General features: G+C 30.5%; 1 protein-coding gene across 1 annotated transcript; it reads right to left on the reverse strand.

The window, feature by feature from the left end:
- Positions 1-2,617: 2,617 nt before the first annotated feature.
- Positions 2,618-5,682, reverse strand: LOC113854919 (zinc finger protein SHOOT GRAVITROPISM 5-like). The gene is made up of 4 exons (XM_027486254.1): positions 5,300-5,682; positions 4,935-5,048; positions 4,353-4,752; positions 2,618-3,564 (listed from the first exon to the last, which is right to left on the reverse strand). The coding sequence occupies exons 2-4, from the start codon at positions 5,044-5,046 to the stop codon at positions 2,811-2,813; spliced, it is 1,266 nt and encodes a 421-aa protein (XP_027342055.1). The 5' UTR covers positions 5,047-5,048; positions 5,300-5,682; the 3' UTR covers positions 2,618-2,810.
- Between the last annotated feature and the right edge of the window lie 8,444 nt (positions 5,683-14,126).

Here is a 14,126-nt window from a genome sequence, read left to right on the forward strand (position 1 = left end):
ATTGAGATGTTATAGTATCGTATGTAGTGATGGTGGTGACTTGTTCAAATCTAATAACCATTAGGACTGTATATGTGAATGGCTGAACTCCACATTTAATCGGATATCCTTGTTTTACGGGCCATGTCAATGTGATGCCAGGACAATATCGAAGCACCAAAGCTTTATCTATGGAAAGGTCTTTTTCCTTCTTTTCTTATTTAACTATATCTTCCTTTTTTTCCTTTCTATTGTATCCTTAGTCAGGTCCATATAAATCGCCCATTATTGTTCTTCTTCTTGACTACACAGCTTTATAGCGTAATAAGCTCAATCTTATCCAAGAGACCAAGACTTTTCAAAACAAAACAAAACAAATCCTTGTGAAAAATGCCACTTGAGTTGCGTAAAATTTATTTCACAAAATTTCTCAATTTAACAACTTGTATTTTAGGAATAGAAATTTTCTTTGAATAATCAATAAGCAATGATTGACAAATTGAAAAAAAAAAAAAAAAAACCAGGTCTAGGTGAAAAAATACAAAGTTTTTGAACTGGGTTTGTATGTGTAGTATTCAATCATGCTTCGGTAGGTTTCTTGTTTTGTTTTTTTATGTTTTGGACAGTCTCTTCTGACAGTTAACCGTGCTATTTAAAAGATTAGACGCTGTAACTCTACTAACACTGTTCCCCTCTCCTATCCATTTACCCAAGTGAATCACACATGTGTCAATCATTTATTAAAAATATAATTTAACAAGCAGTAATTCATCACGTAACACAACAAAGAAGCCATACAAGTGCGCCACTCTTTCTGAGTCTACGACCGCGAGCTGTGTCCACCATAATAATTAATTAAGTTGCAGAATATCAGTTAAAATCAATTGCCGTGTAATTTTTCTTTGAAATTTTAGCATCGGATTCTTTACAAGAAAGAAAGTTTTAGATTGGATTATATATATTGAGAAGGACCTCTAGTATATTATCTATGTTTTTTCTCGTTTTGGCAATTATCATACTTGTACATATTATCATTGCATTCAGATATCACAAAAACTAGGGTATGTTGTCTATGTTAAGATAACCAAAATGATAGGCTATGCTTATATGTTTATCACTATATATATACGCACGAATGCATGCATAAATTAAAGTAATCTAAAGTTTAACAAATAAAATAATTTAGTCGGATCAAGTCCATTGTTGATGCATGATTCCCCTAACGCTAGAAAACCACAGGGCCGGAATTTAATTGGATGCTAACTATATTAACACGATTTCTAAAATTTGAATTTGGACAAAATGAAAAATGAGTTTAGAGAAAAAATATTGGTCCGAAATGAAGAATCATGTCACATAATTTATATAGTTAGCGTGGTAATTTATCCGATTTTGTTGATTTGTTGAAGATGGTGGGGATGGGAAGTTGAAAACAAAAGGGGTGGTAAAATAGGAGCGAAGGCACCCACCAGTTAGTTAATGTGAAGAAACGAGCATAGAAAGGGGATAGGACCCCTGGGTCAATTGACAGTGCAACCTCCACCACTTAATAATAATTGTACAGCAAATGCAATTTTTGTGCGTCAGGTAAAGGTGAAGACTGAAGACTGAAGCTGAACCTTGCAATTACAACGATACATAGACGAGAGAGAAGAAGCACATGGTCCAAGATAAAAAGCTACTAGCTGAGGAAACTAAAGAAATTCGACTCTTTAAGCTGATCATATCTTTGGCCTTTCTACGGCTTTTTGTATTGGTTGTAGCAATGAAAGATAACAAGGACCACAGAAGAAGCACACGCAGTGTGAGTGAGTGAGTGAGTTTTGAATTTAATTTATGTTATTTACATCACAAGTAATTCGTTTGTAACCCCAAAAGCTTAGAATGGTCTCTGCATATTTGGAAAGATGCTGGTTCTGGTTCTGCCTCTCTCTGCGCCCACTACTGTCACGGCCCTGATTCAGATGCAAGAGACGTTAAGGTGGTCATCATGAATAGAGTTTGTTTGTGTCTGTGCGCTTTGAGACCCTTGAGAGGGACGACTGAGTCTGCCACTGTCATTAACCCCTCACACCAGTGGCACTGAAAAACATGCTGCTTTTTATTCACATTTATAAGTCACCAGAATAGCAGTCCAAAAGGAAGGACTATATCTGATTCCATTTTCTCTCTCTCTTTCTCTCTCTCTCTCTCTACTCCTTCTGCACTGTATTCATTTCCTTTCTGATTTTTTTTTTATTCACTTTAGTACGCTTCTTTAATGCTCGTTAAAGAGAAAGACTCTTCTTCGCTTTCTGGCCTACTCGACCAACTAAGATCTACACATAGTCCAAACAGATAATCCAAAACAACCAAAACTAAAGGGTAGCCTATTCAGTGTTTTTCTGACTCTCATTCATTGCAATGCACGAGAGAAAAACCTAACGAGAATCAATATATATACACACACCACATCATTACACCATCCACGATATTATTATAATTAATATCTACACAAATTAATTAAAGAAACAGCTTTAACCATACATCCAGCAGTGCAAAACTCAAGCCCGTTCATCATATAATAGTCTGCATTTATACCAAATTTAATTAACAAATAACACGACGCAAACTGCGGTTAATTTACATTTATAACTCTCGTTTTCTCACCACCTCCCTTGCTTTTAATCCCACTTACGTAATCAATACCACTCACTTCATATGGTATACAAATTCACAAAGGATATTAATTAGGGTACAAAAACAAAATGATAATAATTAATGAGAAAAAAATTATAACAAAAGCAAAGAAGGGATCAGAATAGAAAAGAGAGATAGAGGGGTGATGATGTCTAAGAGTTAGCGTTTTTGACATGGTTTTCTACTTCGCCACCTTCTGTTGTTATGTAACTCAAAACCAAAGAGTTGTCGTCCGGTGAAGCTGTTGTGGTTCGTGATTGAAATTCTTGTTTACAAGCATGGCATGTGATTTGAAGCATGGTTGAATTTATCTGTTTGATGGCATGTTCCTTCAAACCATAGGCTTTGTCCAGTTCCGTTTGTGCTTGTTGTCTGATCCTCTTGGCGTTTGTGAACTCAAGCTCAGCCAGCTCGATCTGCTTCTTCGCTTGCTTCCTTGCCTCTTCTGCATAGGCTTTCTCCGCCATCGCTATCCTCAACTGTTCACGTGCCTGTTCCTTAACACTTTCACCCAATGACTTTTCACTGTTTGGTGATGATTCATTCTTCTCATTCACTATTATTTCCGATGACCCAATGGATAGCTGCAACTGTGTGGAGCGGTTTCCCTCTCTCTTAGCTTTAGGCGATGCTACAGAAATAACATCAATGGGATTGGATGTTGTGGTCGTAGAGAGCTGAAGCTCGAGATTGGGGTAGAGATTGTTGTTGGATAATGTGGTTTCAATAACTGTGTGTTTTGGAATGATTACGCCCATCGGCCAAGGACCACCTGTGCTGAAATTGGTGTCGCTTGAAGGGCTTGAAGCTGTTCGAGACAAGCATGCAGTTGCTGCAGCTTGCGTTTCTGGCTGTGTAGACCTACCCATGTTGCATGCGTCTTGGTGCTCAATGAAACTCTCCACCCTACAAAACAATGCAACAGGAATGAGAAAGAACCGTTCCGTACAATTCAAAAGACTCAACAGATCCTTTCCTTGGTTATGTTGTATAGCTACAGTTAAAATAAAAAAGAATACAAGACAAAGAAAATAGTGGTTATAAAAAGGTGCTTGGAAAAGAAGTCAAGAGGTGGGGGAGATCCCACTAAATAAAAAAGGACAATCAAATCTATAAGAACTCATGTCATTTTGAGCAATCTAGCTTCTTCTCCTCATCAGTTGGTCCTTGAAGAAAAATACACAATACAATGCTATATATATATATAGATAATGATCACACAGATTAAGAGAGAAAGTATACAAGGTATTGGAATGCCGGAAGGTTTCTAGGTAACGACTAACGAAAGATGAGTTTCGGGAACCGCGTGTTCCCAACTGTCAATTATAAACAGCTAGCTAGCTACCTAGCTCTCGCTTAACATTTTAATTAAGGTTCCATCAGTCAAATATCAAACTTTTTATTTATTATTTTCCTTTTGTTTTCCCCATTGCTTACTTTATATCCCGTTTCAAAAAATATATCTGCCTTTTATTGAAGTCAAAACCTAAATAAAACAAAAGAGCTGGAAGTTTAGCCAAATTGATAAACATGGGATTTTAAAAAAGGCAATAGAAATTATTTAAAACATACAATAGAGAGAAAAGGTGATGAATTAACACAACTATTGACAATGATTTAAATTATGAATGACAAGGATCGATGAAGAAGCTGGTGGTGTAGGAAATGATGAAAGATGGAAGTAAGTGATTAACCTTGAGAAAACGCGGCCACAATCACAAGAGTGGCCTCTGGTGCCACAAGTTTTGAGATGTGCTTTGTAATCAGACTGCACTGCATAGCCTTTGGAGCATCTCTCACAGACCCATTGCTTGTGATTGCTGTGTTTCCTCCTGAAATGCTTCTTGATGCCAACGAGATCACCAAGAGCATGGCAAGGGTCATGGTGCAAACAAGTAGGCTCAGGGCACACAAACACTCGCTTCTTCACCACCGGAGTTTCTCTCTTTAGTAGCTTCCACGGCACCTTGTGGCGCCGCCGGTGCATCTGAAGGTTCTGGTCTCTCTGGAATCCCTGGTTGCAGATCTCACACACATAACGATCTGATTCAAGCAAGGTCTTGGGTGAGAGGGATACCACTTCTGCATCTGGATCTGTGCTCAATTCACACCACCCCAGCATAAATATGAATTAGCTATAAAGTATATTCAATTATTAAACAAAACAATTAAGATACATAGACCCACCATTCCAAAATAGACATAGGTTAGTGAATAATTGATAAAAGAATTTAGTTTTAACAAATTAAGAAAAAAAAAGGATTAGAATCGTGCACCTGGTGTTCCTGCAGGCCTTCTCTTCCTTTTATTAGTAGAAGTACCATTCTCAGCGCAGGAAAACGGTTCAGAAGTGGGAACTAACGAGGGAGATGAATTATTGGCTAACATAGCTATGTGAGGATTCAAGAATATTCAACCCTCACTACTTGTTTGTGCTATCTCTTAATTCTCTTGTATGGTATAATAGCTCAAGTGTGGTGTGAGTATGTACGTTAGTGATAGAATTAAGAGATCATGAGGGGGGGGGGGGGGGGGGAAGAGAGAGAGAGAGAGAGGGGTACTATGAGGCCTAAGAGGAGGAGATAGAGAGGAAGAGAGAAAAAGTCTTTATTTTTTTTAAAAATTGTTATCTTGGGGTTACCTCATGAGCTTTCTTTTAGCTTGCTTTTGAACTTTAAGCTTTTGCAACAGCTTTCTCTCTCTGGGTTGCTCTCTTCCTTCCAACCCTCATCTTCAACAGGTATTGTCTGTAATTGTATAGCGCTCCTTAATAAACTCTCAAAAAGAGACAGAGAGAGAGAGAGACCCAATCACAAAGCTCGAAACTTGATCCCACAATGGGCTCCAGAAGAAAAACATCCCCACAAAGAAACAAAACCCTCTCATAATTTCATAACACAGTAAAATTTTGCTTTGCATGCAAAAATACAGGCCAAGCCCCCAAATACACACGTAAGCTTCCTATTTTTGTCACTCTCATAATCTCACGCACTACCTTCTTATTTCCTCTGCCCCTGCGCACACTCTCTCTCACCTGTGGTTAGTTAGGAAGAAAGAATAGGGAGGGGGCAGATATATCTATCTTTATAGACCATTGTACCCATACGCAGGATTTCTAATTAATTTCACTTGAGGCAGCTTTTATAAAGGTGATAATGAGGATGTGAAGTCACCCTCAGGGGCATTCCCGTCAATTTCCCTCGTTATTTTTTCTGTCCAAGATGCTTTGCTTTTTGGTAAACTATTCGCATCATGCTAGCAGTTGCGAGTAAAAATTGGCAACATTGTCTTTTCTAGGTCAGCTTCGTAATCTTGTTCAGGGGAAATGTTCCATGAACGTAAATGTCGGATAACAATTTTTTTAATTTTATTTTTCCTATACGTATTTATATTATTATTATATACTTTATCATATAGTGCATCAGTTTTTTTTTACGTTCAAATCATGAAACTCGTTGCAGAAATGCCCCAACATGTGCATATATATACATACAGTGCTGCAAACATCATTTTACTTGAAGAAGAGAGGAGCAGCAAAAAGCTAAAAATGAAACCATGTCATCGCATAAATGGCATTGATGTCACTTACTTTCCTAGTACTGATTAGTGATTACACCAGATGAAGAGTATTAATTCTTATGCGATTTTTATTTTTTTTGTACTTTTTTCCATTTTTAAATAGTTTTATCATATTATCTATCTGTTTCTTCTCCTTTACGTTTCACGCCCCCAACTGGGTGCCAAAAACAAAAAACATTACCCAGTCTTATTCCAAGTTGCAACATCGACAAGTCCATAACAAATGTTCAATTCAACTAATTTTGATTATGTCTAAAGAGCATGTATGTTAAAAAAAAAATACATATATATATATATATATTTATAAATATTTAAAGTGTGTAAAAATTCATTTACATAATTTTCATGATACTACTATAATATGAAAAATAATATTATAAACGGTAAAATATATATTTTAAATATTTAAGTTAAAATCAATAATATTACCAAATTTAATTAGATACTACTATTGGTATATGTAGCCGCGCGCTAGCAGAGATTACAATATACTATTTTTTTTTAACTATATACTATCTATTACCTCGTCAATCGTCATTGATATTTCCATACTTAATAACATGTCTTTAGAATCAATTTAACGATCTTAGATTATTTCGAGTAGATGAAATGGAACTCAATTATTTTGAATTGAGTATAATTAATTTAGCAGCTATTAAGATTAATTTTCAATATATAAATAGTATTTTTATTAAAAATATTTATCATGATTTTATATTTTTTATGAAAAAAATATTTATTTTTAAATAAAATTTTAATAATTTTTAGTGTTTAAAATTAATTTTAAAGACTAATATTAATATTTTTAATTTAATAAAAAACTTAAAATATGTCTAATCATTCAAATAACTTTATTTATTTTTATATAAAATGATCGGTCCATAAAAATTGATTTGACCAAGATTCAATGACTCTAAGTGTCATATACTTAAAATAAAATAAAATAATGCATTTCGAAATATAAAATGTAAAATTAAGAAGCAAAACCCATGCGTCAACTTGGTAATCCACTTAACCCAAAAGTCGCTTGAGTTGTGAATAAAAACGAAAAATAGCAAATATTACAAACAACACAAACTTAAATCCCAATAAACTCCATCTCTCCTCCCTCCCACCATCAACACGATTCCTACTATGAGAAACATTACCATTACTGACTGACCCACAAAAATTGTCAATAATTGTGAAAAGTAATCAATAATAAAAACTAATGAAAATGGCATGCTCGAAGTTTGATCTCCTATACCTTGGCATACTTCAACCTTCAAAACCAGGTTTAGGCAACATGATCATTTTAATTAGTTTCATTTTCAAGCTGGGAATATGGACGCCACCACCCTTCACCCTTCGTCTTGTGAGGGGTGTTAATAGAAGTCATAACATGTTGATGTTGAGCATCAAACTATGCTTTCACTGGTCAAGTACTTAGATACGTAGTTAAGCATATATTAACTAGTCAAAATGCATGAGTTCAGTTAAATACTCAATTAGATACCTTATAGTAGCTTCTTCTGCTATCTTTGTTATAAATACAGAGACGTTGTATTAGCATATTGTAATATTGAATAATGAAACTGCATTAGCTGCTCTTTGCCAACTGCTCTTCTTGATGTTCTCCCTCACCCTCCACTTCTAATAATGGTTTTGTACTTTCTCCATCATCTTTTAAATGTTATCATTTAATAATTATTATTTTAAGAAAACTAATAATATATAGTTTTATTATATTTTCATTTTTCATACCCAATAAATAAATATTCATTTGAAAAAGTTCTTATGTATAGATGATAATTATTCATGTGAGAATATAAAATTATACAAATGTAAAGCTTTAAAACTTTGTTTCAAACTTAGTTTCAAAAAAGAAAAAAAATGTATTTAATAAAAAAAAGTAAGAAAAATAGATGAAAAATTTATAAAAACTCTTTAAAACTTTTATAAATTCATATGTTAAACTTTTTTTCTTATTTCTCCTCTCTTCTCTTATTTTTTAAACACTTTTCTTCTCATTTTTTTTCTTACTCTCAAAAAAACCTTTAAATCTTATTCATAATAAATTTTTTATTATAACTATTTTTTTTATAAATATTCATTATAAACACACTTGTAAATAGCATGCAATAAATGTTTTATAACAAGATAATACATTACACACATATATATATATATATATATTTAATTTGATACATTTTAAAATTAAAGAAGAACAAAACATAAAACTGAAAAAAAAATCCCATTTCGTTCTGGTGACACGTATGCAATACCTAGAATAATTTTAGTCCGATGAGCGCTTTCAACCTTAAAATAATGGAAACATATCGTCGACTTTCAGTGCACCTTGAAAAAAAAATGTTGTTAACATATTTTTTTAATGTATTTTTTTATATATTTTATGTGATTAAATTATTTTACTAAAAAATAAAAGATATATAATAATTCGAATTAAAAATAAAAAATATTACAATGTAGAATTTTAATAAAAAAATATATGAAAAATGTGATAAAGAAATCGTCCCTAAAAATAATATAGTAAAAATTTTGAGTAGATGAATGGTGCAGATTGTGTTTAACGTGCGAGAATGATTAGGCAACACGTGGAAGGGCGAAGGATTGATAGGTTTGGCGGTAAGATGAACGGAGGAGAGTAAGTGGACGGGCATGATTGGTTTGAGGGGAGGAAGTATCGCTGTCGCGGCAACACAGTGTGATATCCACAGTTGTGAAATGACGAAATGGACAGCGAATAATAAAGGAGAGATTCCGACACCAAAAATAAGGGCTGTAGCTGCTTCTGTTTGGTGGCTGCCTGGGCCAAAAGCAGTGGGCCCCCTTTCTTTCTTCTTCCTTCTTTCTTCGTTTAATATTAAATGCATTACTTTAAATCGTCCCCATGCAAATTTCCACCAACAAAATACAACTTCTTTTCAACAAATATCATAATACAACATCCATGCAACTCAATAAACACTTTTCATTTTATTTTAACATTTTTTTATCATAATTTCTTGATCCCACCATCCCATGTAACTCCTTTATTATTACATGTTCTTAAATGTATTTTGTCTTTAAGTTTATTTTAATACATTGTTAATATAAAAATTTTAAGATTATCAACCATTAAATTATAATTTTTATTATGTATCAATTCATATTCATTGAATGACAGTATAAACTTTTTTAACAATCTGAATGAATTTAAATTAAATTTTATATAGATCCAACCTTTAAAAAAATATTGTTAACATTTCAAATGTTACTATTATAAAAAAAAATATTATCATTAACTCTAAAAATTAATTTTAAATATTTAAAAATAGTGTGATTTTATTAAGAAACAAAGTATTTATCATAAAAAATATAATACATATATACTTTCTAAATTTAAAAAAATTACTTTTAAATATTTTTATCTACTTAACTAAAAATTGTTTGTTCCATCAGTAAGCATATAATAAAATCAAATAAAAAAATTAAACATTATAGGCATTTGTTTTCTCTTATACATATAGTGTTAGTGTTAGGACAAAGGAAGGGCAGAAAAAGGTTATAATTGATAGGAAAAAATTAAATTATCTCTTATTGAAATTTAACTCAAATATAACTTTTATCAATGTATATAAGAATAGAAAAAAAGGAAAAAATATAAAATTAATAAAGAATTACAATTTGATTTGATCCAATTTAATTTAAATTACGAAATAAAAAATAAAAAAATTAAATTTATTTAAGCAGTTTTTGTGAATTAATTTTTATTTAATATTTTTTGTACAAATTTGCGGTTTAAAATGGTTTGGCTCGAATCGTGCACTCCCAGTGCAAATGACTAACTTGGTGTAATTTCATTCGTTGTGTCAATGCTGTATTTTGTTGAAGTTTCTTATGTCTAACATAATGTTTTGTGGTAAATGTGTGTTCTTTACTAAACAATTAATAATTTTATCAGTTAATTTACTGCTTAGTTAGCAAGAGTACAGTTTTAAAGACTATTTTAAAAAGAGTTTTTAAATATACTATATTTAGAAATAAAAACAGAAAACTCTTTAATCAAACATACTCTAAACATCATATTAATTAATTGGGTAGGTGTACCTTTATGTGTCTTTTTTGAAATAAATTTACTCTGTTTAAATTTAATATGACAGGTTAATGTACAAATTTTGTATTTATTGCTAAATATTAAATTAGTGAGTCTCTATTAAGAATTATAAGTAAAACGATAAACAAAAAGTTTATTGTAATCCATCATGTATATGAAAAAATTCCTTCTCTCCTTGATTAACGGACAATTGATTTCATTGTTAGGTAATGTAAAATGTTAACTAATTAACTATGTTAAAATTGGATGAGAAGAGAATAATTATTATAGAATATAAATTTTGTATTAAATTATTAAGAAATAAAAATAAAAAATAAAGTGAAAACATATTTGAATTGACGAAAAAAATGAAAAATAAACTCTTAATCCTTTGATCTTAAAGTCTTTGTGCATAATTGTTATTAATTTTTTTAATAATAAAATATTAAAAAATCACACATTTAACTTTAAAACTACAATCCTTTATATATAATATTCAAATACCATTTCAATAATAGTCATACATTCAAAACTTTTTCTTTCCATAAAGAAACATTGTTTTCAAACTTTTCTTGTTTTTAATTTATTGTGTCATAAAAAAAAAGTAGAAAATAGGCTTATAATATTTATACATAATAAAATTCACACTAAAATCTTTTACAAAATTTTAATAAATGTATCTAAATAAATATATTTTAACAGAGATAAAAATTTACAGAGGTGGTTAATAATATATATAGGTCCGCATATTGGGAAAACATTCAACAAATTAAGAGACACATTTTAAAAAATAATAATATTTATAAAATGGTGACATTTTATTTTATTAGTATTTTTATTATAATTTTTAATAAAAACTTATATTGATTATTGTTAAGTTAATATTTTAAAAATCATTAACAAAACTTTTTAATTTCTTTAATTGAAGTTTGAAGATCATTAGTTAAGTTTTGCCTTAAAACTATGTAGTTCTAAAATCCGTATTTTACAAAGTAGCTTAAACATTATGGTTATTACGATAAGAGTTTAATTATTGAAATTACGTTCCCAATGTAAATTTTATGTCTTTGAAGCATTATTTTGGTTAAAAATCTGGTATTACTTGTAATTTTAATTTTAAGTGAACGTAGTTATGTTAAATATTAAGAAGGAAAATTTTAATTTTTATTAAACTATATTGTCTGTCATAAAAAATACTTGCGATATAAATAAAAAATTATTTATTAATAAATAAAACTAATAAAAATTATTATGAATTAACTTAAAATATTCATTTGAATTGGTAGTTAAGAAATATTTTTTTGTATTTTGAATTCTTTTGAATATTTTTATTCTAATTTTTTAAAAATAAAGGCAATATTTATTTATAGATTACTATTATTTAATTATTTATGAAAAAATATTTCATTTTTAATTATGTCTACTTTTTTAAAGATAGCACACCTTTATTTATATTTTTGATGATTTTCCAACCCTTTATACACAAAAATTAAAATAGAGAGTAAAAAATATAATTAATATTTATATTATTAAAGTAATTTTTAACTCTATGATATAAATTCTACTATTGTTTTTTCATTTATAAGAAGTATACAAATATTTTAAAATTAGATAGAGATTGAACAAAATTAAAAGATAATAATTAATATCACGTTAAACTTTAAATAAATGAATGAATAAAAATAGTTTTTTCTTCTACAAGTGGAATAAAAGGAAATAATGGATTAAGATTTTAATAAAAACACACGTACGATAAATTATAAAACTATCAGAATGTATTTATTGATTTATTGATTAACAATTATAGCTTTACACAATATCTTTTAAAGCTGCTTCTCTTTTTTCTTAAAAAAAAATCGTCGATACTAGTTATGATTGCTGTTACTTTCCTTTGATCTACTTCATATCGTAATGTTAATGTGTAATTTACAATTTAATTTGTATCCATTTCTTGTAATTTTCTTACAATCATTTAATTATGAATTGATGACACTGTATAGTTTGACTTTATGATTATTTAGAAAATATTATCAATGATATAGTATTGATAGGAAATTAGATGCAACGTAAAAGTTTTGGATTGGTAGGGATATGTTTAAATTAAAGAGATTTTCCCATCACATAATATGCCACAAAATTTATATAATTGTTAATTGAACGCACGCACGTACGTACCAAACTTGAAGCATCTTCCATGAAGTTTTAGAACGAATGAGTTTTGGCAGCTCTATGTTCCCTCCCATATATGCTATTTGATACACAGACACTGAAGAGAAAAATAGATAATATATGTAGTTATCTATTGTACACCCAAATCTATAGCTACAAAAACAAATCAATAAAAAGTATATTTGGTAGATGTGATCCTGTTTAAGAAATTATAAAATAAGATAAGCGGTATAATTGTGTAAATGAGACCAAATATGGGAATGGAGAGGGTATGAATGTTGGGTGAATAATGGTATCTCTGTCTACCCTAATAATTTGAAGATGGGTCCCCTTACCACACACTGTTCACTATTGCCCGATGCCTATTTGTCCTTTTTGTATTTGTTTGTATTTGCAGGGCAGTACCATACAGACATTATATATACACTCACACTCACAAACACAATCTCTCTCTCATTATGGAAATCTTGAATCTTACTTCTTACGATACAAGTATCAAGTGCAAATATTCTCTTCCATTCAAATTATGCCTACATAAGACACTCTCCGTAGCAATTTATTTGGTTATAACTTTTGTCATCGTCTAAATTTCACAGCCTTTTTTCGCAAAGATCATTCCATGCTAAAGAAAATCCACATAACACACGCGAGGATATGAATATGATCCAATCTAATTTTAAATTTTCAGAATATTCACAAACTTTTTATATTGAACATTTTATTTTAATTAAAGTGGGTGTGACAGGGTTATGATATAATGGTTGTAGGAAGACAAGCTCTAAAGGAGGGCCGTGTCTGTAGGCAGGCTGCTGACAATGTTTATGACAATAACTTGTCACCCAAGACCGTCGTAACACTGCTATACACATATTTCAATCAAATAATCATATTCGCAAACCCTTTTTCTATAAATTTATATGTCAACAATAGAAGAGAAATATAATACACCCAAGTGTGATAATATAGAAATGTCAATAGAAGAGGAATTTTCTCTCGCAAAGGAAATTCTTCATCAACACTTTCTTTTTATTAACTCATCCTTGTTTTCCATTTGCGTATGTTTTCAGCCATTGGGAAATTCTCTTTCTCTTGTGGTGCTAACAATGATTTGCATAGTTAGCAGGAGTTTCTTTCATATGGTTTGAATGCATAACTAAAATTGATTAGGTTTAGCGGTCATACAACACCATGGAATTATTTTCAAGAATTCCATAACTGACCATAATAAGGTTTTGGAATTAAACAAAGTCAAATGAAATTATTTGAACTAGTTTTTATTTGCCCATTAACAACTTATAAGTATTTTACTATACTTAATATTTTAAAATTTTAGAGGTTAATTATTATTTTTTACAAGTTATTCAATTAATATAAGTAAACTTTCGCTAGTGGTTTGATTTGATCTACTTTGCAGATTAGGTTTCTATCGATAGTTTGAGTTGAGTTGAAGTTATAATTATTTATTTTCCTAAAATATATAATCATCACTGATTGAAGTTGAAGCAAAATTCAAGATTCGCTTTTGATCATACAGCAAACGTGGTTTCTACAGCGCCCCCTACCTCTATAAATATAAGCTAAGGCATTTCATTTACAAGAAAACCGCATGCTGGTATCTAGTCAAATGCGTTACATATGTAAAATG

The sequence above is a fragment of the Abrus precatorius genome, unplaced genomic scaffold (assembly GCF_003935025.1).
Source record: "Abrus precatorius isolate BTA unplaced genomic scaffold, Abrus_2018 Scaffold11, whole genome shotgun sequence".
Classification (NCBI taxonomy): domain Eukaryota; kingdom Viridiplantae; phylum Streptophyta; class Magnoliopsida; order Fabales; family Fabaceae; genus Abrus; species Abrus precatorius.

Bases quoted from the DNA above. Each gene is read 5' to 3' on its own strand.
- LOC113854919 (XM_027486254.1), bottom strand. From the start codon at position 5,046: ATGTTAGCCAATAATTCATCTCCCTCGTTAGTTCCCACTTCTGAACCG. The intron at 4,753-4,934 runs GTGCACGATTCT...AATTGAGCACAG, and splicing joins AAGGCCTGCAGGAACACCAG to ATCCAGATGCAGAAGTGGTA. The intron at 3,565-4,352 runs GTTAATCACTTA...ATTGTTTTGTAG, and splicing joins TGTGGCCGCGTTTTCTCAAG to GGTGGAGAGTTTCATTGAGC.